General features: G+C 44.0%; 1 protein-coding gene across 1 annotated transcript; it reads right to left on the bottom strand.

Moving 5' to 3' along the window:
• Positions 1-2,326: 2,326 nt before the first annotated feature.
• AMHR2 (anti-Mullerian hormone receptor type 2) lies at positions 2,327-26,219 on the bottom strand. Its single transcript, XM_078150209.1, is given in 14 exon segments — positions 2,327-4,427; positions 5,774-5,910; positions 6,395-6,542; positions 6,758-6,930; positions 7,050-7,164; positions 8,147-8,377; positions 8,596-8,708; positions 9,113-9,184; positions 9,527-9,718; positions 9,941-10,114; positions 10,442-10,538; positions 10,540-10,617; positions 10,620-10,714; positions 26,186-26,219. Coding segments are annotated over 14 exon segments (1,896 nt in total). The 3' UTR covers positions 2,327-4,190.
• Positions 26,220-26,280: the final 61 nt, after the last annotated feature.

Here is a 26,280-nt window from a genome sequence, read left to right as displayed (position 1 = left end):
TAATAGACAATGCCTTGCTCCTGACCAGTCACATCCCCCAAAGGATGGAGTATCCTGCATGTCACAGGTAGGACTTTCCCTGTACAACAAGGGAAAGCAGAGGTGCCATCTTTGGAGCAGCCAATCTGGACAAAGTTCTGAAGGACCACAGAGCCCCACTGCTGACAGAAAAGCTGGCTATGAAGAAGACTGTTTCATCAATCTCTTGTGAACATTTAAGCCTCATAGATAGATCTCCTTTTCTCTCTGGGTCCTAGTACAGACACTGAGTTACTACACAATCACTCGTTTGGAGAAGCCTTTGCCACCAAATGTAGGAATTCACAGAGTGTAATCAGTAGTAGTGAGTGGCCCTGATTTATGTATCAATTACGATAATAGCTGACATTTATCTTTTGCTGCTGTTCAGTCATGTTTCAGTTGTGTTCGACTCTTCGTGACCCCATTTGGGGTTTTCTTGACAAAGACATTGGAGTGATTTGCCATTTCCTTTTCCAGTTCACTTTACAGATTAGGAAACTGAGGCAAACAGGGTTAAATGACTTGCCCAGGGTCGCACAGCTAGTAAGTGTCTGAGGCTGGATTTAAACTCATCTTCCTGACTCTAGGCCCAGTGCTGTATTCACTGCACCATTTAGCTGCCCTAATACTTACATAGTGCTTTAATGTTTATAAAATGCTTTACAGATATCATCACATTTGATCCTCACAATAATTCTATAGGGCAAATGAAATTATCCCCATTTTATAGATAAAGAAACTGAGGCTGAGAGAGGTGGAGTGCCTGGGATAACACAGCTAATGAGTATCTGAGCTAGGATTTGAATTTAGGTCTTCCTGACTCTAGCTACACTGAACCAGCTTAGGTGGAGCTCCAGAAAAATGCAGAGCCCCCTGAATGAGATCAATCAATTACTCAAAAGAAATCAGCCAAACTATGCCCACAGGACTATAAAACTGTGCATAACGTTTGACCTAGCAATACCACAACCTTCTTGGAGTTAAGGAAGGAAGATGATTTGTGATGACAGCAGAATAAATATTCAAGGAAAGACTTTTGCTTTTTTTTGGGGGGGGGGTGAGGCAATCGGGAGTAAGTGACTTGCCCAGGGTCACACAGCTAGTAAGTATCAAGTGTGTGAGGTCACATTTGAACTCAAGTCCTCCTGACTCTAAGGCCAAAGCTCGATCCACTGTACCACCCAGCTGCCCCTAAGGAAAAACTTCTTATGACTTCTTATGGATAATTGGAAATATGGAACTAGCAAAGGGAGGAGGGATCAGGTCACAGTTAGAGATCTGGGTTTCATATACATGTGAGGGGAAACAAGGGTTTGGCTAGGGAGGTACGAAGTCTGCAGAAAAAACAGAATGTGCCTCTTCGGGCCCTAACCTCTCCCTATTTTATTTGTGCCTTCTGAGGCATAGCAAATCCTTGGACAATATCTGCAGGCCCAGGCACTAGTTGATGGGGAGGGTACAAGAGGAATGGAAAGAAGAACACAACGGGGTTTGTCTCTAGCCTCAAAGAGGAGGAGGAGAAGGGTCCTACTACCTGCAGCCCAGAGAAGATAAAATCACTTCTCCTAATACAACTGATAGTGAGGGTTGAGGACCCCTAGCTGGGAGTGGGGGTGGGGGGACAGAGTGGGAACCAAAAAGTGGAAGGAAAACTCTTGCTCCATTGACCCCTCCCTGATTGACCTCTCTTGGTGACATCCAGCTTGTGACAAGTCATGCAATAAGATGAGTCCAACCCCAGCCCCAACAGCAGAATGTGGTCCTGGTGGGCTGACCTTCAAAGAGCTCTAACGATCCCTGAAGAGCACTGAACTGAAATTCTGGGGCAAGGCTTCTGCAGATGTCAGCTGAGAAGCCTGAGGTGGAAGCCATTCCTGCCCAGTTTTGTTCCATGGCAGAGCTGTAGCAGCCCACAGCTAAGGGGGTAGAGTTTCAGTGAACACCCCTTTAGTAGGTGGCAGCTGAGGAGGCCCCCAGAGAAATATTCCTGCAGCCACACAAGGCAATTCTCCCTCCAATGTCCTTGGAGCTCGCGGCCCCACCACACTCTGCCAAAAGAATTTGTTCTTTTTCCCCACTGGTACAAGGACTTTTTGAAGTTCCTTCCCATTTATTTAGAGGGAGTTAAGAATGATTTTATCACATAGGTTTTCCTGTTAGCTATGTTTTACTATGGTCAATTAAATGCTTTGATATTGCAGACTGCACTAAATGAAGACTCAGACAGTGTATTTTCCCCCACATTAAACATAAGTAAAGGGAATGCTACACATTCCAAAAATATTTATTATTTTATTTTCTCAATGAACATTTTTCTCCCCCTCGCTCCCTGTACCCTGAAGAAGAAAACAGAAAGAAAGAAAGAAAAAAAAAAAGAAAAACCCAACGCTTGTAACAAATATTTAGAATCAAGCAAAACAAATCTCCACTGTGGCCTTGGTCCAAAAATGTCTGTATCACTTTCTGCAACTTGATTCCATCACCTTTCTGCCAAGAGGTTGGGTAGTATCATCAGTTCTTTGTAGCCATAGTTGATCATTGCTCCAAAACCATTTATTACTAAAATATTCAATATGGATGAGACTCTGTGGGAAAGGGAGGGGTATATAAGAATGATAAAGATGAGATCCCTGCCTTGAGGGAGCTTAGAGGCTAGTAGGGGAAACAAGAAAAAACAAAATGGGAAAGTGATAGCAACAGAAACCTTGAAACCAGGAGAGTGTATGCTCTGCTAGAAATCATCTACCCCAACAAGAAGTCACTATATAAATGAATAAGCCATTTCCAGAGGGATAAAAATTTCCAGGACTGAGCCTTGCAAAATACCTACTAATAAAAAGTGGAAAGAAAAGAATGAGCAAAAGGAAACATGAAGACAGATTATAGTAGTGTGCTAATCTGGTCTGGGATTTCAAGGAACAGAGATAAAACCTCACAATCATTTGATTTATTGATAACATACAGTGGTGGATGGATTCATTTAAGAAGAGTAAAAGATGTGTGCCCTGCCTTACTGCCATTCTGGGTCCCAGAATTGTCCTCGTTTGGGGAAATGAAACTCCATGTAACTCTTAAATCAAGCAACTGGCTCTATCCAGGCACTATGCAGGGTCTGGATGGCCCACATCTCTTAGAGGCTTTTTGGTTTTATTTTATACTAAGGTTGACAAAGGGAGGGATGCAGGGCCTTTTACAAATGCACCTATTTACCAGTCTCGACAGCAGGATTTTTTTTTTTGCCTTAATTCTTACCTAGACTTTAACTACTGAATGGGTGTTGCCTCAGACAAACTGAGACCTGGGAAAGACTTTAGTTTAAAAAGGTCAAGCTCTCCCACTGCATAAGGGGCCTTCTCCAGTCATCTTGATCTATAACTTGCTCCTGAACCCACGTGGCTCTGGAGGAGAGAGTGAGGCTGATGACTTTGCGCAGCTCTGCCTCACTTAAATCCAATTCACTTGCGAGTCAGGACATCCTCCTCCTCTTCGAAACCGAAGGACAAACAATAAACAACAATTCTGAGAAAGCAGAAGTCGGGTTATCTACCCAATGTACCAATCTCAACACTAGAGCTGGTAGAATTTCTTTGTAGTAAGTGGTTTAACTCATGGATATTCATCAGTAACTCTGTCTCTACCTGCACCTCCCCTCCTTCACTGGGTGAGGGGCTGACCTAACCAGGATGGATAAAAATTAGACAAAATCTAGGTGAGCACAATGTCAGAGATGTAAGAGAGAGAAGTCAAAAAAGTGTCTGGAAGGCAAAAAAAATGTAAGAATTGAGAAAATTGTCTTTCATTAAGTTATAAGCCTGTTTACATCCCTTTGCTGACTATTCTTTGCCCTTTTTTCTCCCCTTCCCCATCTGCACACCCCTCCTCTGCTATTTTGCCAAAGTCTACTGTCTTCCAGATTCATTTGCTGACAGTCACAGAGCAGGAAACCTATAAGAGAGTCCAGGAGCAGATAGAGTAGAAAGGGCAGGGTTGTGAGGATAAACAACCAGTCGTACAGTCGCTCTACATGTGGCTTGGTGTAGATACGTACATGCATATGTACATAGATTACATGTGAACTACATATCTACATATTTACATAGTCATGGCAATGCTTGGTAAGGGGCAAATGGAGATGCTGCTGTATTTTGGTAAAGGGGTGTCGCACATACTCAGCTAGAGTCCGAAGGGGTCCCTTGCCAGGGGAGTGGGTTTGCTATCCCAGGGTTTGCAGGACAGGGTTGGGGGCAGAAGGAAGGAAGGACACTGGAAGAGCCCTCTTCAGAGTCGGGGGTTTCGGGGGGGTGTCTCAGCCTAGCCAATCTGTGCTGTACACATTCAGCTGTAAGTCGAGCTTCAGGGTCTGAATCCCAGCAATCCTCCAGAAGCTCAGGCAACCCACCAGGCTCCTGGGAGAAAGACCAGAGAGTTAGGCCACCCCTTCCTCCCCTAAGCACTGATGCAGGTTGTCTTTGCTGCTTCTCCCACCTCAGCTTTCTTCTCTATTATCCCTCGTGGGCTCCTGGAATTTAGAGCTAGACTTTATCTTAGAAATTACCTAATCCAACCACCCCATTTTACAGATGAGGAAACTGGGGCCTTCTTTTCAGAGTCTGAGTGGAATGCTAGTCTTGGAGTCCAAAGACCCTGGTTCAAGTCCTGGTTCTGTCACCTTGTAGAAATTTGCCTGTCCGACCTCAGTTTCCTCCTCTGCAAAACATCTACTTCACAGGGCTCTTGTGCGGATCAGGTATGAAAAAAGTGCTGTAGGAATGTGAGTCATCATCATTATTAGCACTGCTCTTGGCATTGTCTCGTGTCACCTAAACCCCTTTCAGGGCAACGAAAATTATCTTCCCCCAGAACAAGCTCTTTCTCCCTTCTAAGGTATCAGAAAATTTGTTTCTTAAACTAGTCTGGTGCGTTAATGGGAAAAAGACCTTCCCTCCTTCCAAAAAATTTGGATATTTTAATGGGGGTCTTCCCCTATTTTCTAATGCAGGGGTGACGAAACTTCAGCCTTGAGAATTTGTTCTATGAAGTTTGGATTCAATCAAAGGCTGCACTTGAGGACCTAGAGGACCACATGTGGTCTTGAGGTCCCAGGTTCCCCATCCCTGGATCTGATAGACATTAATATTATGGCTATTCCAAATGAGTAGGGTGGAGCTATGACTAGAAGATATTTGTAGAGAGAGAAAATTTCCCATTACTCAAACCACTCTGAATAGGCAAGCACTTATTTCAGCTATGCCGTGACACAGACAGACACAAATGCAGCCAACAGAGAGACAGAGACAAGAACCCAAGTAAGAGAAACTGAGGCATAAAGGGGCACCTTCCTTCTACATGCCAGGAGTGGAGGGATGAGGCTCGGGTGGAGCTGGCAGGGGTGATAGGGAGACCTTCTTGAAGGAGGGAAATGAACAGCAGGGTTTAGAAGAATGGAAATTGAAGGGAATGGGGCCAGGTGGAGAGGAGGAGAGCAAAGAACATTCCCAGGAATGGGAATTGGCCTGTATGGTCGCAGGAAAGAGAAATAGAGAGCTAAGGAAAGGGAGCAGAGCCAGAGAGTCATAAGAGATAATGGGCCTAGCTGGGTTTAAGGAGGTCTATACTGGGAAGTTTGGGTAGAATGTGGAAACTAATCCTCTCTAGGGACATGCCCCTCCCTCTCTCTACCATCACCCCTCCCCAACCCCAACACACGCCGTCTCTTCCCTCCCTTTCCTCTCCTTGTCTTTATGCCCCTCACCATGGTAGTACGGTACCAGCTCGGGGGAATGTGAGGCCTCCTTCTTTCTGCCACCGCAAGGGCCCAGAGCTCACAGGTGGTGGGGCTGCTCCCCAGCTCTGCCTCGTAGGCTAGCTGGAATGGTGGGGGCCTGTGGTCTGGGGGTCAGGCACATGGGGAATAGGAGTCAGTCTCTAAGAGGCTTCCCTTAGGATGGGTGAGGGGTGGGAGAAGAAAGGGGGGGGTAGAGTTTAGGAATAGCTTAGGAGAGGAGCCCCCAAACAGGGCAGAGGTTAGGACTTCTGAAGATGGGGGGATCAAGGTCAAGGAAAGTGGTGTTCAGACAAGAGGACCTGAACTAAAGTTAGAAGACTTGGGTTCTAGTCCAAGCTTTTCCCCTTGCTAGCCATCATGATATCAGACAAGCCTCTCTAAGCTTCAAATTTTCTTCTCTATGAAATGGAGATAATAAGCTCTGCTTGGCCTGTCTCACAGGGTACAATATTATATAAAGGTGAGCTTTTGGCAAGAGCAGTGGGAATACGTTGGGGAGAAGAGTGGGTGGTGTTCCTGGCAGGCACAGGTATGTCTGCGGGTGAGAGATGTGTGTGGGGTATATTCAGGGATGCTCCAGCCCCTCACCAGGCCATAGGTCAGGGCATCGACTTAGCATCTCCCACAAGAGCAGTGAAAGAGAGTAGATGTCAGCCCGCCGAAGGGCCATCCCCCAGTCCTGAAGGTCCAGAGTCTTGTCCAGAATCTCTGGGGCCATGTACCGCTGAGTTCCAGCCTTGGGTGAAGGAGAGCCTTGCACTATTACCATAGCAATCGGACAGTAACAAAAGCCTCATCTTCCTCTCCCCCATGCAGCTACCTAAAGAACACCTCCCCCCACTTGTCTCCACAGCAGTATGACTTCCCCCAATGCCATCACTTCCATCAAGACCTTTGCCATCAAACTGGGGACATTCCTCTTCCCTCCTCCCCCCTGCCCAAAGTCCCCACCTCCATGATGGTGGCTGGGCCCCGGGGTTGAGTGGGGAGCCAGGTAGGGGGCTGAGTGAGGCCAGGAAGAGCCAAGGCAAGGCCCAGGTCTCCAATGGCGCAAGAGCCATCATCCCGGACAAGCACATTGTGGCTACTCAGGTCCCTATGGGCAATGCCTGGTTTATATTGACCTGAGGATGAGATTAGAAGTCAAAGGTTATCCCTCACCCTCTTTTTCGTAACCTCCAATTGCTCATTCCTCCTTTCCATCCCCAAGAGGAGACAGAATCCCATCTTCCCCAGGGCTCACCATCTCTCCAGGATTCCTCATGAAGGAAGGCCAGGCCCCTAGTCAGAGAGAGTGCAAGCTTTATAGAGTGGAGCCAGTCACAGGTATGGTGGGCCAAGTAGTGGCGTAGGGAGCCCTAGAGGAAGGGTCACATAGTAGGAGAAAAACATGTGAGCCTTGGGAGGAGGGAGACAGACAGACTTTGGGAAACATCATTATGGTTATCCCTTCCCACATTGCAGGGGTGAGGGGTGCACCTAGCATGCAGCACCCCCCTTCCCATAAAAGTTTTTGAACCGCCCTTCGTACTAGAAAAGTCTGAATCTTTTCTTTCTTTTTTTTGTGGGGTGCTGCTATTATGCAATATTATACATATATTTTATGCATTCCTGAGTTTCTAAACTTTTTTGTGTCTACTGACCTTCTCATGTCTCTGGCTTCCACAAAACTCCCCCAAAACTCCCACTTAATTTCTTATGCAGACCCACAATATGTAGAAACCACGATGGGGCAAGCTGCCACGTGGAAGGGATAACAATATTATCATTAGAAAAGGACAGATAAAGGGGCAGCTAGGTGGCACAGTGGATACAGCACCGGCCCTGAAGTCAGGAGGATCTGAGTTCAAATCCGGGCTCAGACACTTTCTAGCAGTGTGACTCTGGGTAAGTCAATTAACCTCTGTTTGCCTTGAGCCACTGGAAAAGGAAATAGCAAAACATTCCTCTTTCTGTTAAAAAAAAAAAAGAAAGACAAAGAAAGAAAAACCATGGACATTATTGGCATGCTATGGTCCATGGGCTCACAAAGTGTTGGACATGAATGACTGACCAACAACAAAGTGTATGGGACTGAAGAAAAAAAGATAGAAAATCAGACAGGAAGGCAATGATTAACAGATCATCAGAGAGCTGACCATTCATAAAGAGAAAGAGCTGTAGACATAGGGATAGAGAAGTACAGAGGGAATTAAGGGGAGACATCAAGACTGCTGAAAAGGGACAATAATGGGCAGGGGGAAAGTCACAGGACAAGAAGAAGGCCAGAGGAGAGAAATGAACAGGAACAGGGAAGAAGGGATGGGAGAAGAGAGCCCCAGATGGCCTTCCTCCTCTTACCTTGGGGTAGAGCTGAAGAACCAGCAGGGGACCGGGGGGCTGAGGGCCGGGGCCCCCTCTGCCAGCGGCAATAAATCGTACTATGTTGTCATGCTGCAGGCCAGACAGCTCGTAGAGGGCCCTTTCTGCCTGAAATTGGGGTGCTGCCCAAGGGGGGAAGGCCTTGATGGCCACCGCCTCCCCCTGTAGGTGTCCTGCCCACACCACTGTGTGGCCTCCCTCTTGCAGGATCTGGGCAGAAGAGGACAAGATGTTGCAACGGGCTGGATTCACCACCTTTTCTTCAGGCTTCTGTCCTCTTCACGCCTTCTCTCCCTCAGCCCTCATCATCCTATCTATCACAGCAAAGGAACGACCCAGCGTCCTCCCTACCCAGTTGGTGGAATTGAGGCATTGGGATGTTTATCCTCCACCCGCCCTCTCCCCAACACGACATGGAGAAGGGAGACCTGAGAGAAGCATAATTCCTGCAGCTCCGGCAACTCCTGGCTCCAACTGCGGCCTGGCTCAGATTCTAGTTCCTGGCCCCCAGAGGCCCTAAATGCCTTCCGCTGCCGAAGGGCTGGAGATACAGGTGGTGGGGGGCCATAGGGTTGGGAGGTATGGGGCCAGCATGCACAGGACCAGGGGTTTGGGAGGTACGGGGTTCTTGAGAGGTGATGGGATGGAGTTGAAGGAAATGGAGGTCAAGGGGCCAAGACCATGGGCAGTAAGTGAAGGGACCATGCGGGTTACCCAGGACAGAGAGATGATAGGGACTAACACCTAGGGGAAGCTGGGGCAGAGAAAGGTCAGAGGACGTGGCTCCATGCTAGAGAGGACATGGTCATGGCAGAGGAAGGCTGGCAAAAAGGGCCCAAGAGAGTACCTGGGAGGTGTTTGTGTGTGGGGGTGACACAGAGAAGCATCAGAAGGGTGCCCAAAGGGCATTGGGGGGGAGAGGGGTGGCAGGGGTCAAGTCTGTACCCAAGATGCTGCTGCCCAGCATAAGAAGGAGAAACAGCCCCAGCAGAGACACCACCACCAGAAAGGAGTCCCCTGGACAAATAAAGAAGAAATTCAGGGCTGGAGGGGAATACTGAGACTATCCCCAAGACATGGATCCTGGGCACTCTGGAAACCCCTGCTCTGGGTCCCTGATCCCCTTCCCGTTGCTTCCATAGAATTTGTCCTGTTATCTTCTTGTCACCAGGGTAAAAAACATCCCAAGGTCAGGAGGAGGGAGTAGGAGGCTTGGCCCGGGAGGATTACGGACACAGGGAAAACTGGGCATGGCCCTCCTCCCAGTTTCAACCCAATCCCCACTCTCCCACGCCTTGCACACACAAACCCCAGCCTGGCCTTCCAGCCTAGACACTTGGGCTCCAGAATAGTGATTACCAGGTGGAGACTGGGGACCCTGAGAGTTGGGGGTCCTTGAGATCCCTGGAGGTGGCAGGTGGCTGTAATTAGCATTGCAGAGATCAGTGCCACAGGAGCATGTGAAGAGAGTGGAGCCAGGGCTTGGGTGGGCAAGGCGGGCTGGCTCACATCGGGGGGATTCACAGCCCGGCTCATCACTGTCTCGGCACCCTGATTGGGGCAGAAGGCGATAAAATCCACTTTTGGAGGACCTAGTTTCCCCTCTGTTTTTTTAGAGCTATCCCTTCAATCTCTGAAATGGCCTTTCTTCCCTTACAGATGTGCTATCATTCTCAGAGAAGCTAGCTTTGCCCTCCACATGTCTGGTCTCTGTTCCAGCCCTCTCCTCCCCTTATGTATCTGCCCCCTTACTTCCCGGTCCTGGCCACTCACCCTGCATCTCCAGCTGAGCCCCATCCTGAGTCAGGTTCCATATTCCAAAGCAACAGTGGCTGTACAGGCAGCGGATACCCCTGGGGGGCCCTGGCCCTGCATCTAGTAGCTTGCCCAGAGCCCTTGTGCTGCCCTGTACCCCAGGTCCCTCAAAGAAAACACAAGTCCGGTGACCTGGTGGGGCTAAGGACAAGGCAAGGGCAGGGAAGAAGGAAGGAGAGAGAACAAGGTGGGATTATACCCCAGACAGGCAGGAGTCTGGTCAGAGAGAAAACTCATGTCCCATCTCAGGCTCAGGGTGGAAAAGCTAGAAAGTCAGCAGCTGTCTAAAACAAGACCCCCTCCCCCTTTGCCTTGCACCCAACTCTGTCTAAGAGCCAATGGGACAGTTATCTCAACTGTCTCCCCACCACTCCCCCCCATCCCCAGTTTTTGTCTCTGGGATAACCCACCTTGAAAGCCAGAAAGGCAGTTGAACAAGCCATTCCCTTAGACACTTACCCTGCACAGCTGCAGGAAAAAGCATCCAAAACCCTAGGGTCCCCAACATGACTGAAGAGGGGATCTGAAGGAGAAGGTTTCAGGGAGGTTGAGCTAATGTTGGCGTTTTCTCTTTGGCCGCCTGGCACTGTGGGGCTCTCAGATCCCACCATCCCCAACTCCTCCTCTCTGCCCGCCCCTGCCCTCCTTCCCCAGCCTGTGTGGGGGAGACTGAAGCTGTGGGAGAGGTGGGGATGGGGGGAGGAAGGAGAGGAAGGAAGGAACAGGACCAGTCTGGGATCCTGCAGCCTCTTCATGCACTCCTTCCTCCTCTGGTCAGAAGGAGTGGGGGGCCTGGAGGTTTAGCTGAGGATTCAGAGACTCCTGTCTTTTATAACTTTTTCTCCTTCTGTAGCATGAGGACAAAGTGTAGGCCTACCTGAAGGGAGGGAGCCAAGGTATAGGCTTCAGTTGTTGGAAATCCCAAGTGTTCCCTCCTGAGATCCCTCAACTGGCTCCATGCCTGCTCCCTCCACCCAGGCCTCAGTTTCCCCTATGGTTCACCAAAATGTCCAGGAAATCATGGCCTCAGTACACACATTAGAATGAGGACATCAATTTGGCATCTTAGAGGTTTCAGACTCAATTGTGGAGACAGTTACTAGAGGGCTAGGTTGCAATTTAGTCTAGTACCACAAGGGGTCAGCACATATGGGGGAGGAGGGGTGGTGTCATCAAGGTGGAACCCCCAAGTCAATTAAATCAGTCAATCAACAAGTATTTATTAATTGTCTATTAATTAATAAATATTCACAGGATACCCAAGGCCCTATATTAGCTAGGTGCTGTAAAAGACAGAAATAAAAACAACCCTTCCCATAACCCTACTCTCACTGTCCCCTTTCTCCGTGATTCATTACATTTAAATTCTAGAAAAAGTTTATACTCAATATCTACACTTCCCTGCTACCTACTCTATCCACAATCCTTTGTATTCTGTCTTAGAGAAACTGGAATGTATCCCAAAGATGGGGGCAGCTAGGCGGCACAGTGGATAAAGTTCCAGCCTTGGAGTCAGAAGAACCTGAGTTCAAATCTGGCCTCAGGCACTTGACACTTACTAGCTGTGTGACCCTGGGCAAGTCACTTAACTCCGACTGCCTTACCAAAAAACAAAGCAAAAAAAAAAAAAAGAGAGAATGACCAGCGCGATGAAAAGACAGAAGAATATGTAATGATTAAACACCAGGCACGCCCAGTACCTGGTACATAGTAAGTGCTTAATTGTAAATTAAAATTAATTGCAAATTAAATTAAATTAAAATTAACTGTAAATTAAAAGTAAGTGCTTGTTGACTTTTTGGACTTTAGCAGGAAAATCAGAAGACTTGGGGGTGGGGTGGGAGAATATAATAATCATAATAGTTAGCATTTATACAGAACCTGCTATGCATCAGCCATTGCACTAAGCGCTTCACTGCAACCCTGAGAGGGAGAGGAAAGTAGGGAGGTAGGTGATGTTATTATCCCCATTTTGCTAAAAAGGAAACTGAGGCAAAGAGGTTAAGTGACTTGCCCAAGGTTTCACAGCTAGTAAGGATCTGAGGTCAGATTTGAACTCAAGTTTCCTTGCTTCAGACACTGTTCTGTCTGCTGTGCCGCTTACTTGCCATTATTATGATTATGATTATTAGCAGCAGCAGCATTGAAAAATTCCTATCAATAACAGCTATTCCAAAGAGGAATGAACAGCTTCTCAAGAGATAGCAAATTCCCCATCATGGGGAGTCTTTCAAACAGAGATTAGGTGAACACAGGCCTGGGAAAGACCTTAATTCAGAAAGGCCAAAGTCTCCCGCTGCAGAGGGGCCATCTCCAGTCATCCTGATCTCTGTCTTACCCTTGGATCCAGATGGCTCCGGAGGAGAGAGTGAGGCTGGCGACCTTCCACAGCCCTGCCTCACTTAAATCCAATTTACTTGAAAGTCATGACATCTCCTTGCTGATGTCATGGTCCTCTTGGAGAACGAAACACGAAAGGGCAGCTAGGTGGCGTAGTGGATAGAGCTCCAGTCTTGGAATTAGGAGGACCTGAGTTCAAATGTGACCTCAAACACTTGACACTTAACTAGCTGTGTGACCCTGGGCAAGTCACTTAACCCCGATTGCCTCACCAAAAAAATGCAAAAAAAAAAAAAAGACAAGAGATGAGCGCTGGGGGGCGGATGTGATTCAAGGCATTGTTGGACAGTTATGGGTTAGGCCAGCTAGCCTCTGCTCTTCCATCTCTAAGATTTCTCCATTCCCCACTACTCTACAGAACCTGTTCTCTCAGAAGTTAGCACGGATTCTCTTCATCACCATCGGAACATTCGTTGCAGACCTGAAAGGCCCTTAGAGCTCATCTAACCGAGGTGGCCCTCAGGGCCCTGTCCTGGGCCCTCTTCTCTTTTCCTTCTATTCCTTCACTTGGTAATCTCTTCATCTCCCATGGATTTAATTGTTTCTGTTGCTGCTGTTTGCCTTCGTTCTCAAAGAGGACGGCGACATGAGGAAGGAGATGTCAAGACTTGCAAATGAACTGGATTTAAGTGAGGCAGAGCTGTACAAAGTCGTAGGCCTCACTCGTTCCTCCAGAGCCATCTGGGTGCGGTGGCAAGCTATAGATCAGGATGACCGGAGATGTTCCCTGATGCAGTGCAAGACCTAGGCTTTTTTAAGCTAAGGTCTTTCCCAGGTCTCAGTTTGTCTGAGGCAACCCCCATTCAGTGATTAAGGGTAGGTAAGAAATGAGGCAAAAAATGGCCTCTTACCTAATTAAAAAAAATATCATTCTGGGAGGGAAAGACCCTCAAGGTTTCTGGCCAAAACAGAAAGAATTGCTATTTATAATAGCTACAAATAAATAATTTAAAATAACTAATTTATAATCTCTCTACGTTATTATCAAACATACCTATCCTGCCCTATCCTCTCTGCAGACCTCTAGTCTCCCATCTCCAGTTGCCTTTCAGACATCTCAAATTAGATGTCCAGTAGACATCTTGAACTCAATATGTCCAAAATATAACTCATTATCTCTCCCCTCCCCTTCAATCATTTTCAGTCCTGTCTGATTCTTTGTGACCCCATCACGGATTTTCTTGACAAGGATACCAAAGTGGTTTACCATTTCCTTCTCCAGCTCATTTTACAGATGAGGAAACTGAGGCGACAGGAAACTGGTGATGAAGACAATCCGTGTTAACTTTTGAGAGAACAGGTTCTATAGAAATGGAGAATCTTACAGATGGAAGAGCAGAGGCTAGCTGGCCTAACCCATAACTGTCCAACAATGCCCAGGGTCACATAGGTAGCATCTGAGGCCAGATTTGAACTCACAAAGATGAATCTTACTGATTCCAAGCCCAGTGCTCTATTTACTGCACCACCTGGCTGCATTCCCTACTTCCCCTCTTCCTATAGAGGACAACACCATCCTCCCAGTTCTTTAGGCTCACGATCTAGTCCAGGATGACTCTTTACTCTTTCTTGGATAGAGGGTTGGGCCTGGAGTCAGGAAGACATCTTCCTGAGTGCAAATCCAGCCTTAGACACTTACTGACTGCGACCTTGGACAAGTCACTTAACCCTGTTGGCCTCAGTTTCCTCATCTGCAAAATGAGCTGGAGAAGGAAATTACAAACCAATTTAGTATCTCTGCTAAGAAAACCCATAATGGGGTCACAAAACGTTGCACATGACTGAACAACCTTCCATATCCAACTTGTCACCAAGGCCGTCGATTTCATCTACAAATACAATGCTGTGTTTGGCATTCAAAGCCTTTCATAACCTAGCCCCCCCCTACCTTTCAAGTCTCCTTACACTTGACTCCCCACCTCATACTCTTCACTCCACCGACATGGGCCTCCTGGCTGTTCCATGAAGGAGACAATGTCTCTGCTCTAGGCATTTTCTCAGGCATTTTCCCTCTTCCTCTCCCCTTACCAGCTTCCCTGGCTTCCTTTAAGTCTCAAATAAAACTCCACCTTCTACAGGAAGCCTTTCCCAATCATTTACTTCCAGTACCTTCCCTTGGTTAAGTATTTCCTATTTATCTTTTATATAGGTTGCTTTGCATATATTTATTTGTACACTGTCTTCTCCTTAGATTGTAAGTTCCTTGAGGGCAGGACCCTCTTTTGCTTCTTTTTCTACCCCTATCACTGAGCAGAGTGCCTGATACATAGTAGGAGCTTAATAAATGTTTATTGATTAATTGATTAGTCCAATCTTCATTTTACAGATAAAGAAACCGAGGCACAGACAGGACAAGGATGTTGCTTTAAGTCACACAGAGAAGAGCTGGGGTATCACCTCAGGTCTTCTTTTCATGGTACCTCACTGCCTTTGCTTCCTACAGCATTTCATATTGTTGACTATTCTCTTTTTTCTGAATACTTCCTCTTTCTTTGGCCTCAGAGACACTACGTTCTTCTGGTTCTCCTCTTTTGCTACATCCTTTGCAGCCCCTTAATGTTGGTGTTTGTCAATGTTCCAGCCTATTCTATTTTTCTTCTGTCTGCTTCTTGCCACACTGTCTTCCCCAACAATAACAACATTCATTATGCAGATGACAATGCCCAAATAATCATCTCCAGTCTTGACTTCTCCCCTGACCTCTAGAACCACATGATAATAACCAACAGCTAGCATTTATATAGTGCTTTAAGGTCAACAAAGTCCTTTGAATATTATCTCATTTAATCCTCACAGCTCTGGGAGACAGCTACTATTATTATCCCTATTTTCCAGTTGAAGAAACTGAGGCAGAAGTTAAGTGACTTGCCCAGGGTCATCTAGCTAGTAAGTTTCTAAGACTGGATTAGAACTCAGGTTTCTTTTTTCTCTTTCTTTTGTTTTCTTTTAGAACTCATGTTTCTTTCTTTTTTTAAATTAACTTATTTTGATTTATCAACAATCACTTCCATAAGCTTTTGAGTTTTAAATTTTTCTCCCCCTCCCTCCCCACCTCCCTCCCCAAGATGGCACGAAATCTGATATAGGCTATACATATACATTCCTATTAAACATATTTTCTCATTAATGATGTTGTAAGTAAGAATTAGAACCAATAGGAGGAACTACTAGAAAGAGGAAACAAAACACAACAGAAGGAAAAAAACAGCAAATAGTATGCTTTGATCTGCATTCAAACTCCATAGTTCTTTCTTTGGATGTGGATAGCATTTTCCATCACGAGGCCTTTGGAGATGTCGGAGATCCTTGTATTGCTGAGAAGGGTTAAGTCTATCAATATTAGTCATTGCACAATGTGAATATTACCGTGTATAACGTTCTCCTGATTCTGCTCACTTCACTCAGCATCCTACTGCACTCATTCCACATTTTTCTGAAGTCAACCTGTTCATCATTTCTTACAACACAATAGTATTCCATTACATTCATATACCACAACTTGTTCAGCCATTCCCCAAATGATGAGCATCCTAAGAGAAGGAATTCTAGGGAACAGAAGTGAGGAGGGAGAGAATTCTAGGTGCCTTGGGTGCAACAGCCTAACTCAGGTCCCCCATGTAAGTTAGGTTAGTTTTTCCTTCAAAGGTACTAAAGCCAGACCAAATGTTTGATAATTTAAAATTAATAATAATTTTTAAATTGTATTAACCTGATAATTTTCCTTCACAGTTACTAAAGCCAAACCAAACGTTTGATAATTTAAAAAATTAATTTAAAAATTACATTAACCTGATAATCAATTAAGACCTGATTGGCTCAGGAAGCCTAAAGACCATTGCCATCACTTCCTGGTCACTCAAATACAAAACAGCTGCTAAGAACTCCAGTTACTCTTTAATGCTTAGCTAATAAACCATGATTGGCAACTCAGGCAAGAGTTTTACTTAGTTCAATCAACTCAGGGTGACCTCAGTGCATCCTTCTCTGGCTCTGGCTAAGTAAATATCCTTTTGTTAATTGTTGAAGGATCTCCCAGAGGCTTGTTTCATTCCAATATCAATATATACTACCTGAGTCAGTCCCACTCATTAAGTTCAGCAGTCTTACAGGATTGGAATGGAGTGATTTTGTTAAAGTGGGGGATGAGCCATATAGAGTAAGGTAAGCCTTCCTCTGCACTGGCCATCATGTTTCTTGTATTTCTTTTCTGGCGCTGCCTCTAGAGATGTTGGTTTCTGGAGAGGTAGGTGGTGAGGGCCCTGGAATTAGGATGACCTGAATTCAAATGTGGCCTCAGACACTTACTAGCTGTGTGATCCTGGGCAAGTCACTTAACCCCAATTGCCTCCAAAAAAAAAAAAAGTAGAGATGGTAATTGCTTACTGTGAGGTACCTCCTGCTTCTGGGAGATTAGAGACTAACCCTTCAGCAAAGAAATACCAATGTTAATATGCTAGAGGTTCTTAAGACCGCTACCATGAAGATAAATGGAACAAACAGTCTTTTAGACCTACCAGCTATATTGTCCCTGGGCTTTCTAGTCTGACAATTTAAGTATTCTTTAAGTTCTAGTAGAGATATCCTCGGAAGAAAGTTTACCTTCAGAGCACACAAGAGAAGTTGAATTTGGGGGAATTGAAAGTGATTCTACCCCTTCCACAGTAGAAAAGAAAGAATAAGACTCAGGTGCCATTGTATTGCTAATGGTCATGATCTAATTGCCTCTGGGGAGACCTGCTAAAAGAAGGCCTCCTTCCAGCTTTGAGGGAGCCATATTTGTGTGTGAATAGGGAAAGAATTACTGGGGGAGAGGGGAATTAAGTCAATTTTAATTTGTGTATTTTTTTTATTGCCATGGTTTCTCCCTCCTCTCAGAGAGCCATCCTATGTAACACTGAATTTTTTCAGAGATTAAAAAAAAAAAGAATAGAACAAAAAAAAAGAAACCCAGCACAATTAATTAATACCTGGGAAAAGTGTGAAAATACGTCTGATGGATAACACTTGTGGACATCCCACCTCGGCAAAAGCAAGGGGTAAGTGCTTTCTTCTTACATCTTTTCTTTGAGCCATGCTTGTTCTTTTTAATTTCACATCACTCATTTTTTTTTCAGTTCTCTCTGTTTGTTATATTCATTGTGTATATTGTTTTCTTGGCTCTCCACTCTGCATCCGTTCATGTTGATCTTCCTATGCTTCTGTAAATTTACCATTCATCAATTTTCATAGCACAGTACTACTGCATTGCATCCACATACAATTTGTTTAGCCATCACTCAACTGATGAACGTCTAATTTTGTTTCCAATTCTTTGATGCCACAAAAGGTGTTGCTATAAATATTTTGGTGTATATAGGAATTTTCTACTTATCAATAGACTCCTTGGAATGTGTAAGCCTAGCAATAGAATGTCTAGGTCAAAGAGTATAGATATTTTAGTCACTTTATATGCATAATTCCAAAATGCTTTCCAAAATGGTTGTACTGAGTCATAGCTCCATCAACAATGCCTATCTTCCCATTATCCCTCCAACATTGACCATTCCTATCTTTTGTCATCTTAGCCAATTTAGAAGGTGTGAGATAAAACCGAAGGCTTGTTTTGATGTACATTTCTCTTATTATTAATGATTCAGAGGCTATCGCCAGTCATCTTGACCTTATGTCTTGCCACTGGACTCTGATAACTCTGGAGCAGAGAGTGAGGCTGATGACTTTGCACAGCTCTGCCTCACTCAAATCCAATTCACTTGCAAGTCAGCATATCACTCTCCTGTTGTCATAGATGCTCTTCCAGAACGAGGGATGAATAACAACAAGAAATGATTCACAGTGAATAATTTTTAATTTTTCTTTTGAGATCTGTTTGTTTATATCCTTCAACAATTTATCTATTGGGGAATAGCTTTCAGTATGTATGTGTGTATGTATATATCTATCTACAGATTTATATATCTACAGACACATAAATCTATAAGAATATATATATTATATAAATGTATAAGAATATGTAAATCTACAGAAATATAAATCTATAAATCTACAGATTTATATATCTATAGATATATAAAAATATGTTTGACATACATATATGTATACATAAATGTATGTACACAAATGTTAGTTTTTATATGTCTTGGATACCACACCATTATCAGAAACATTTGATAGAAAGATTTTTTCCCCCATTGGACTTCTTCCCTTTTTCCCTTATTTGCCGATAGCTCTGAGATGTAAAGGATGTTTCTCTTCTAATTTTTTTTTGTAATGTGATCTTGAACACGAAAGTCATGCATCTATTTAGAATACATACATACATACATATATATATATATATATGTGTATTGGTGGCAAAGAATTGGAAATTGAGGAAATGCCCATCAATTGGGAAATGGCTGAGTATGCTGTGGTATATGACTGAAATGATATACTATTGCGCTATATGAAATGATGAGCAGGATAATTTAAAAAAAAAACTGGAAAGACTTACACAAACTGATGCAAAGTTAAGTGAGCAGAACCAGGAGAATATTATACACAGTAACAGCAACATTATATGATGATCAACTGTGAATGACTTAGCTATCTTCAGCAATACAATGAATCAAGACAATTCCAAAGAACTCGTGATCAATTGCTATCCACATCCAAAGAAAGAACTGATGGAGTCTGGATTAATTTTTTTTTATGTTTTCTTTTTTTCTTGGTGGTCTTTGTCTTCTTTTACAATATGACTAGTATGGAAGTATGTTTTGCATGATTGCACACATATAACTAGGTGAGGGAGACAATTTGGAATTCAAAATTTTTTAAAACGAATGTTAAGAATTGTTTTTACATGTAATTGGGGGGGAATTAAATATATTTTTTTAAAAAGAATATTTTGTGGAAATGGAATAAGGTATTGATATAAATCTAATTTCTTCTAGATTTCTTTCTTTCTTTCTTTCTTTCTTTCTTTCTTTTTTTTTTTTTTTTTGAGGCATTTGGGGTTAAGTTGACTTGCCCAGAGTCACACAGCTAGTAAGTGTCAAGTGTTTTGTCTGAGACCAGATTTGAACTCAGGTACTCCTGACTTCAGGGCCGGTGCTCTATCTACTGCTCCATCTAGCTGCCCCCCAAATTTTTTATTTTTATTTTTTTGGTGAGGCAATGGGGGTTAAGTGACTTGCCCAGGGTCACATAGCTAGTAAGTGTCAAGTGTCTGAGGAAGGATTGGAACACAGGTCCTCCTGATTCCAAGGCCAGAGCTTTATCCACTGCACCACCTAGCTGCCCCTAGATTTCTTTCTAGTTTTCCCAGCAGGTTCCCTCTCCACCCCCAACAGGGAATTCTTTCCCAAAATAATTCATTTTCTGATCTACTGAACAATAGGGGTTGTTGAATCCATTTACCCCCCCCATTCTCCCTTATTCAGTCTATTCCATCCATACACTCTATTTTTTAGGCAGTACCAGGTGGTTTTAATGACTGGTGCTTTATAATATAGTTTGGGTTCCGAATGTACTATTCCCCCTTCATCTCTACTTCTTGTCAGTAATTTTCCTTGATATTTTAGATCTTTTTTTTCTGAATGAATTTTGTTTTATATATTGAGTTCCGTAAAGTATCCCTTTGATAATTTGATTGGTATAGCATTAAAGGTGCAAATTAAGTTTAGTAGTATCATTATTATTATATTGGCTGAGTATTCCTGACTACTAAAGTTGTTCTTTATTTCTTTAAGAGCACTTTGTAATTGACTCTATACAAATATATTTTTGATCAAATGAGTTAGTTTTCCTAAAGTGCTTAGCACAGTACCTGGCATAATAATAAGTGCTATATAAATGCTAGCTATTATTAATATATAGCCCCAAAGGAAAGACAAGCCTACCAGGGGGGAAGGAGTTGACTGTCTAACGACTCCATGTATTTTCCCCTAACCAACAGTACTTCAACCAGGTTCCTGTAAGAGCAAAGGTGATTAGGTAAGTCTAATGGGAACATCTCCACTGGAAGGTTAGGCGTCAACTTTCTGTTGATCCTAAATGCTTTCCCCTGCAAGGGAGGTGGGGTGGAGAAATTCCTTGGGGACAAGACCAACACAGAAGTAAAAAGTCTTAATTATTTATGAGCTTTGTAGTTTTTTGGAATGGAATTTTGCTTTCTTTTACTGCCTCTTGGATTTTGTTATTATTATCTAAAAATGCAGTTGATTTTTGAAGGTTTATTTTGTAGCCTGAAGCTTTGCTGAAGCTATTGATTGTCTTAATTGGTATCTTTGCCAAGTACAAGCAGCTCAAGGAGCTCTCTGGTTCTTGGCTAGTGGAGTATGATGGACAACTCGGGCAAAAAAGCTTTACCCAGCTGAATCAAGTCGGAGTCTCTTCAGTGCTTCCTTCTCCTTCTATGGCTAAGCAAAAAATCCTTCTGTTGACTGTTGAATGCCCTACAAGGGTATCGTCCCATTTTAATATCAAACATAAACTACCAAGGGAGTAATATGAGTTAGGTGCAGCCCAGTACAAGCGTGAAATATTACTGTGTCAAAGTAGGTGCCAGATTGTGAAAGGCTTAAAATGTCAAACCGAGGAGTTTGTAAGGAAAGAATAGAAAAAAAAAAAGAAGACAAAGAAGAGAATCAATGATAGAAAATGGAGGAATATCCATTTTAAGGAGTTATGAAAAGGATTAAGAGTCAGAGAAGAATAGAACAGTTAGACTGTAGCCTTTATAAGTTCTGAAGAGTTTCATCTAGGCTTTTACTGTAACAGGCACAACAAGGTAACCAGACCAAAAGAATACAGATAGGACATGTACTGCTATGTTAACCTGAACAAATCACTTAAACCTTTGCCTCAGTTTCCTAAACTGTAAAATGGGCAAAATAATGGAACTGCCTACCTCACAGGGTTGCCAGGAGGATCAAACGGGATAAATTTTGTAAAGCACTTAGCATAGTGCCTGGCTCAGGGTAGCGGCTTAATTAATGCTTGTTTGGAAAAGGCCAGTTTGGATAGATTGCAGAGTACAGTGTGTGTGTGTGTGTGTGTGTGTGTGTGTGTGTATACACACACAATTGGGGCCAAATTGGGAGGAATTCTAAAAGCCATACTTAGGAGTTTTATTTTATCCTAGAGGTAATAGCCACTGGATGCTATTGAGAAGAGGAATGACATGGATACATCAGTGCTTAAGAAAAATCACTTTTGGGGTGGCTAGGTGGCACAGTGGATAGAGCACTGGTCCTGGAGTCAGGAGGACCTGAGTTCAAATTCATCCTCAGACACATAACACTCACTAGCTGTGTGACCATGGGCAAGTCACTTAACCCCATTGCCTAGCTTAAAAAAAAAAAAGAGAAATCACTTTGGCAGCCATTTGGAATAGGGTGCGGTTTGAGGCAGGGAGACCATTGCAATAAGCTAAGTAAGAGATGCTGAGTGCCCGAACTAAAAAGAGAGAAAGGGTCAGATACAAGATAGAAATGACACAATTTGGTACTTGACTAGATCATGGAATGAGGGAGAGGATATTCAAGATAAAAGGAATTGAGGATAAAAGCTAAGGTTATAAAGCCAGAAGACTGGAATAATGGTGGTACCTTGGACAGAAATAGGGAAATTTGGAAGAGAGGTAGATTTGGAGGGAAAGATAATGAGTATAATGAGCTCTATTTCAGGGATGTTGAGTTTCAGATGTCTCCAAGACATCCAATTTAAAATGTCCTGTAGATATTTCATGATGGAATGAAATTCAGTGGAAAGCTTGGGGCTAGATATATAAATGTATGATTCATATGTATGGATGAAAATTAAAGCTGATGTGATCACCGAGAGAAAAAGAGCATATAAAGAAAAGAGCCACATCAGAGCCTTGGGGAACACTTACAAGGGGCATGATATAGATAATGAGAAGGAACATTAAGCAGTCAGGAGGAGAAGCAAGAGAGAATAGCGTCATGAAAACCCAGAAAGGAAAGAGGATCTAGGAGGAGAAAGTGGTCAACAGTATCAAATGTAGTAGAGAGGTCAGGAAATAAAAGGATTTAGAAAAGAGCATCAGATTTGGCAATTAAGAGATTGAGGGTGGAGCTAGGTGGCACAGTAGATAGAGCTCTGGCCTTGGAGTCAGGAGGACCTGAGTTCAAATCCAGGCTCAGACACTTGACACTTACTAGCTGTGTGACCCTGGGTAAAGTCACTTAACCCCGATTGCCTCACACAAAGAGAGGGAGAGAGAGGGAGAGAGAGAGAGAGAGAGAGAGAGAGAGAGAGAGAGAGAGAGAGAGAGAGAGAGAGAGAGAGAGAGAGAGAGAGAGAGAGAGAGAGAGATTGAGAGAGCCATTTCAGCTGAGTGATGAGATTAGAAGTCTAATTGCAAAGAGTGAGTGAGGGAAATAAAGGCTATGAGCATAGAGAGCTTTTCATAGGAGTTTGGCTGAAAAATGGGAGTTAAGAATAATAGTTTAGTAATATAATACAATAACATAACTATAACATAATATAACATAACATAACATGACACATGACGTGATGTTGTTATATTGTATTTTGTTATAATATTACATCATATTACATTATATCATAGACATAGACTTTAGTGGTGGCTCTTTAAAGATGAGGAAGACTTGAGCATTCTTGAAGGAAGTAGGGAAGGAACCACTAGATTAGGAGAGGTCAAGAGTAGAGAGAAAGGATGATTAAGGTTGTAAACTGTTAGAGAAGATCACAAGGGTTGGGATCTAGGATAACCTTGTTCTGTTCAAGGGTTGGCCTTGATAAGAAAAAGTGCCACTTGGGGGGAGGGAGAGGGGAAGTAGATGAGAGGGGAGAAATGGTATAAAAGAGTTTCAATTTTCTCAGTAAAGCAAGAAGCAAGGTTCTCAGCTGAAAGTGTATACATGTATATACCTATAGGTAAAAGCAAGAGAATTTGAGGAAGGAAAGAGAATGTTATCAGGTGGGGAGTATTAGGACAGGAAGGGGTGGTACCTGAGCTGAGCCTCGAAGGAAGGTGAGGAATGCAAAGAGTGGAGATGACGGGCATGGGGCAAATGCATGGAGATAAGAGATTGGAATGTTGTTTCCTAATTCTCTGCTTCTGCTCCATCCCTAGAGTCTTCCTTCCACTTCCCAAATTCTACTGGTCCAATTCCTACCCTTAATTTCCAAATCAAATGATACTTTCTCTAAGAGATCTTCCTTGTTCTTTTGTTGTTGATTAGTTTCGGTCCTATCCAACACTCTGCGATCTCATTTGGGGTTTCCTTGGCAGAGATACTGGAGTGGTTTGCCATTTCCTTCTCCAGCTCATTTTACAGATGAGGAAACTGAGGCAAACAGGGTTAAGTGACTTACCCAGGGTCACACAGCTAATAAGAGTTTGCAGCCAGATTTGAACTCAGGAAGATGAGTCCTCTTGGTTTCGAGCCCAGTGCTCTATCCACTCTACCACCTGGCTGCCTACCTACCATTTATATAGCACCTACTATGTGCCAGGCACTGTGCTAAGTACTTTCCCAATATGATCTCATTTGATGCTCACAGCAACCCTGGGAGGTAGGTGCTGTTATGATCCCCATTTTACACTTGAGGAAACTGAGGTGAAGTGATTTTTTTTTGGGTCACAAATACACACACACACAATTAGTTTCAGAGATCAAATTGAACTCAGGTCTTCAGGACCCAGGGCAGCTAGGTAGCAAGGCTTCAAACCAAGGAGACTCATCTTCCTGAGTTCAAATCTGGCTGCAAACTCTTACTAGCTCTGTGACCCTGGCTAAGTCACTTAACCCTGTTTGCCTCAGTTTCCTCATCTGTAAAATGAGCTAGTGAAGGAAATGGCAAACCTCTCCAGTATCTCTGCCAAAGAAACTCCAAACAGGGTCATGGAAAGTTGCTCAGGACTGAACAACAAAAAGCTTCAGGACCCATCCTAAAAAGGGTCTAAGGCTTAAACAGTAGATTACATTTGAAGAGGTCAAAGAGACATGAACTAGCCTCTAGGGCGGGGGTGGAGAACCTTTGACTTGGGCAGCACCTGAGGACCTAGAGGGCCACCAGTGGCCTCCACCCTTGCTCTGGAGCATAGACTGCCTGGGATACCTTGGTCCCATAAGATTCCCAAAGGAATTTGGGACATAAAATTGACTCAATTGAAACTGATCATCCTAGGACAGGAAGGAGTGGCTTTTGAAGGGGGGAAAAAAAAGCAGCTTGTGAGCTAGGAAGGGACGATCCCATCTCCTACATGGACTTAAAGGGAAAGGCCTCTGGAGATCCAGAGGTCTAAGGGTCACTGTCCTACCTTAGGCACCCTAGCTAAAGAAGACAAGCAAGTGGCTGAAGGTGGAAAAAGACATCAGATGCTCACAAAGAGCAGATCCAAGAAGTCCTCATCTACCTGCCTTAGCAGAAACACTTCACTCCGAGAAGATCCCAGCAGCCACTGTCCACTGTTTGCCTCTGGGCAGGCAAAAGCAACCTGCTCAGAACTGTCCGGTAACAGCAGCTCAGCAGCAAATTAGCCAACTAGGCCTCATGCAACTAGTCACCATCCAATAGCAAGACAAGCTAGCCAGCAGCCACTGCATAGTTCATATGCCAAAGGAAACCATTAGACAGGAGGACCCTCTGAAGAAAGGGCATAGAGGGTCTGTTGTTCAGGGGTGAGTTGCTTTAGCCATTTGTGATCCCTACATGTATGACTGACTACCATTGTACTTTAAACTCATGCACCTTCCTCCTCCCATGGGCTCTGTGTATATTGGGGGAAGACTGTGCCCTGTTACTGGGGGGAAAGCTTTGTGCCCTGGAATTATGGGGAAATGTACTGTTCCTGCTATGCCATTTGCTAAAGAGCTGAGAATATTGGTTGATTAAGAGGAAACACACCAGTGGAGGCTCATGAACCAGTGCTAGAAGCAGCCACCTTTCTGGGGATCCAATCCGCCACTGCCAGGTCAACTGGCTACTTGACCAAGCAATGCTAGAGGGAGGGCCTTACAAATACATGGCTTACGTCCCCTGTTAATGGTATGACCTTAGAGTTGTTCAGTCATTTCAGTTGTCTGACTCTTTGTGACCCCATTTGGGGCTTTCTTAGCACGAATAATGCAGAGGTTTGCCATTTCCTTCTCCAGCTCATTTTACAGATGAGAAAACTGAGACAAACAGGGTTAAGTGATTTGCGCAGGGTCTAAGGCCGTATATGAACACCAGCTCTGCACCACCTAGCTTCCTAGGAGGAAACTGTTAGAAGTAACTGTTCAGTTGTGTCTGACTCTGTGACCTCATTTGGATCAACAAACCACTTGAGTGGTTTGCCATTTCTTTCTCCAGCTCATTTTACAGATGAGGAAACTGAGGCAAACAGGGTTAAGTGATTTGCCCAAGGTCACAAACCTAATAAGTGTCTGAGGCAGGATTTGAACTCAGGAAGATGAGCCTTCCTGACTCCAAGTCCAGTGCTCTATGCACCAAGCTGCTTCATCCTTATTTTTTCATGTCTTTTTCTGACCTTGATTCCTTTCCCTTCTGCCTCTTATTATGCCCCTTGCCACATTTATCATTCCCTCTTCCTCTTCCTCTAACCTTTCCCTCCACTGGGCTACAAATATATTCAGATCCTCAGGATCATCAAAAAACTTCTTTTGACACCACTATCACTTGAAGTTACTGCTCAGGACTTTTTCTTCCTTTCTCTGCTAAATTCCTACCAAGACTCATCTACGATTCATTTCCTCCCCATTCACTCACTCTTTGCTCTTCTGTAATTTGGCTTCTACCTGTGACCACTCCAGTGAGAATTGCCCTTGCCTTTTCCGCAGCTTTTGATGGTGTGGAACGTCATCTCCCAGGGATGCTTTCCTCTTTAGGATCTTCAAATATGATTCCTTTTTTGAAAAATTACT

This window comes from Phascolarctos cinereus, unplaced genomic scaffold (assembly GCF_003287225.1).
Source record: "Phascolarctos cinereus isolate Bilbo 61053 unplaced genomic scaffold, phaCin_HiC Scaffold_1;HRSCAF=81, whole genome shotgun sequence".
NCBI classification, from domain to species: Eukaryota; Metazoa; Chordata; class Mammalia; order Diprotodontia; family Phascolarctidae; genus Phascolarctos; species Phascolarctos cinereus.
Note: the sequence above shows the minus strand (reverse complement) of the source record. Positions and strands in the feature narration are given on the sequence as shown.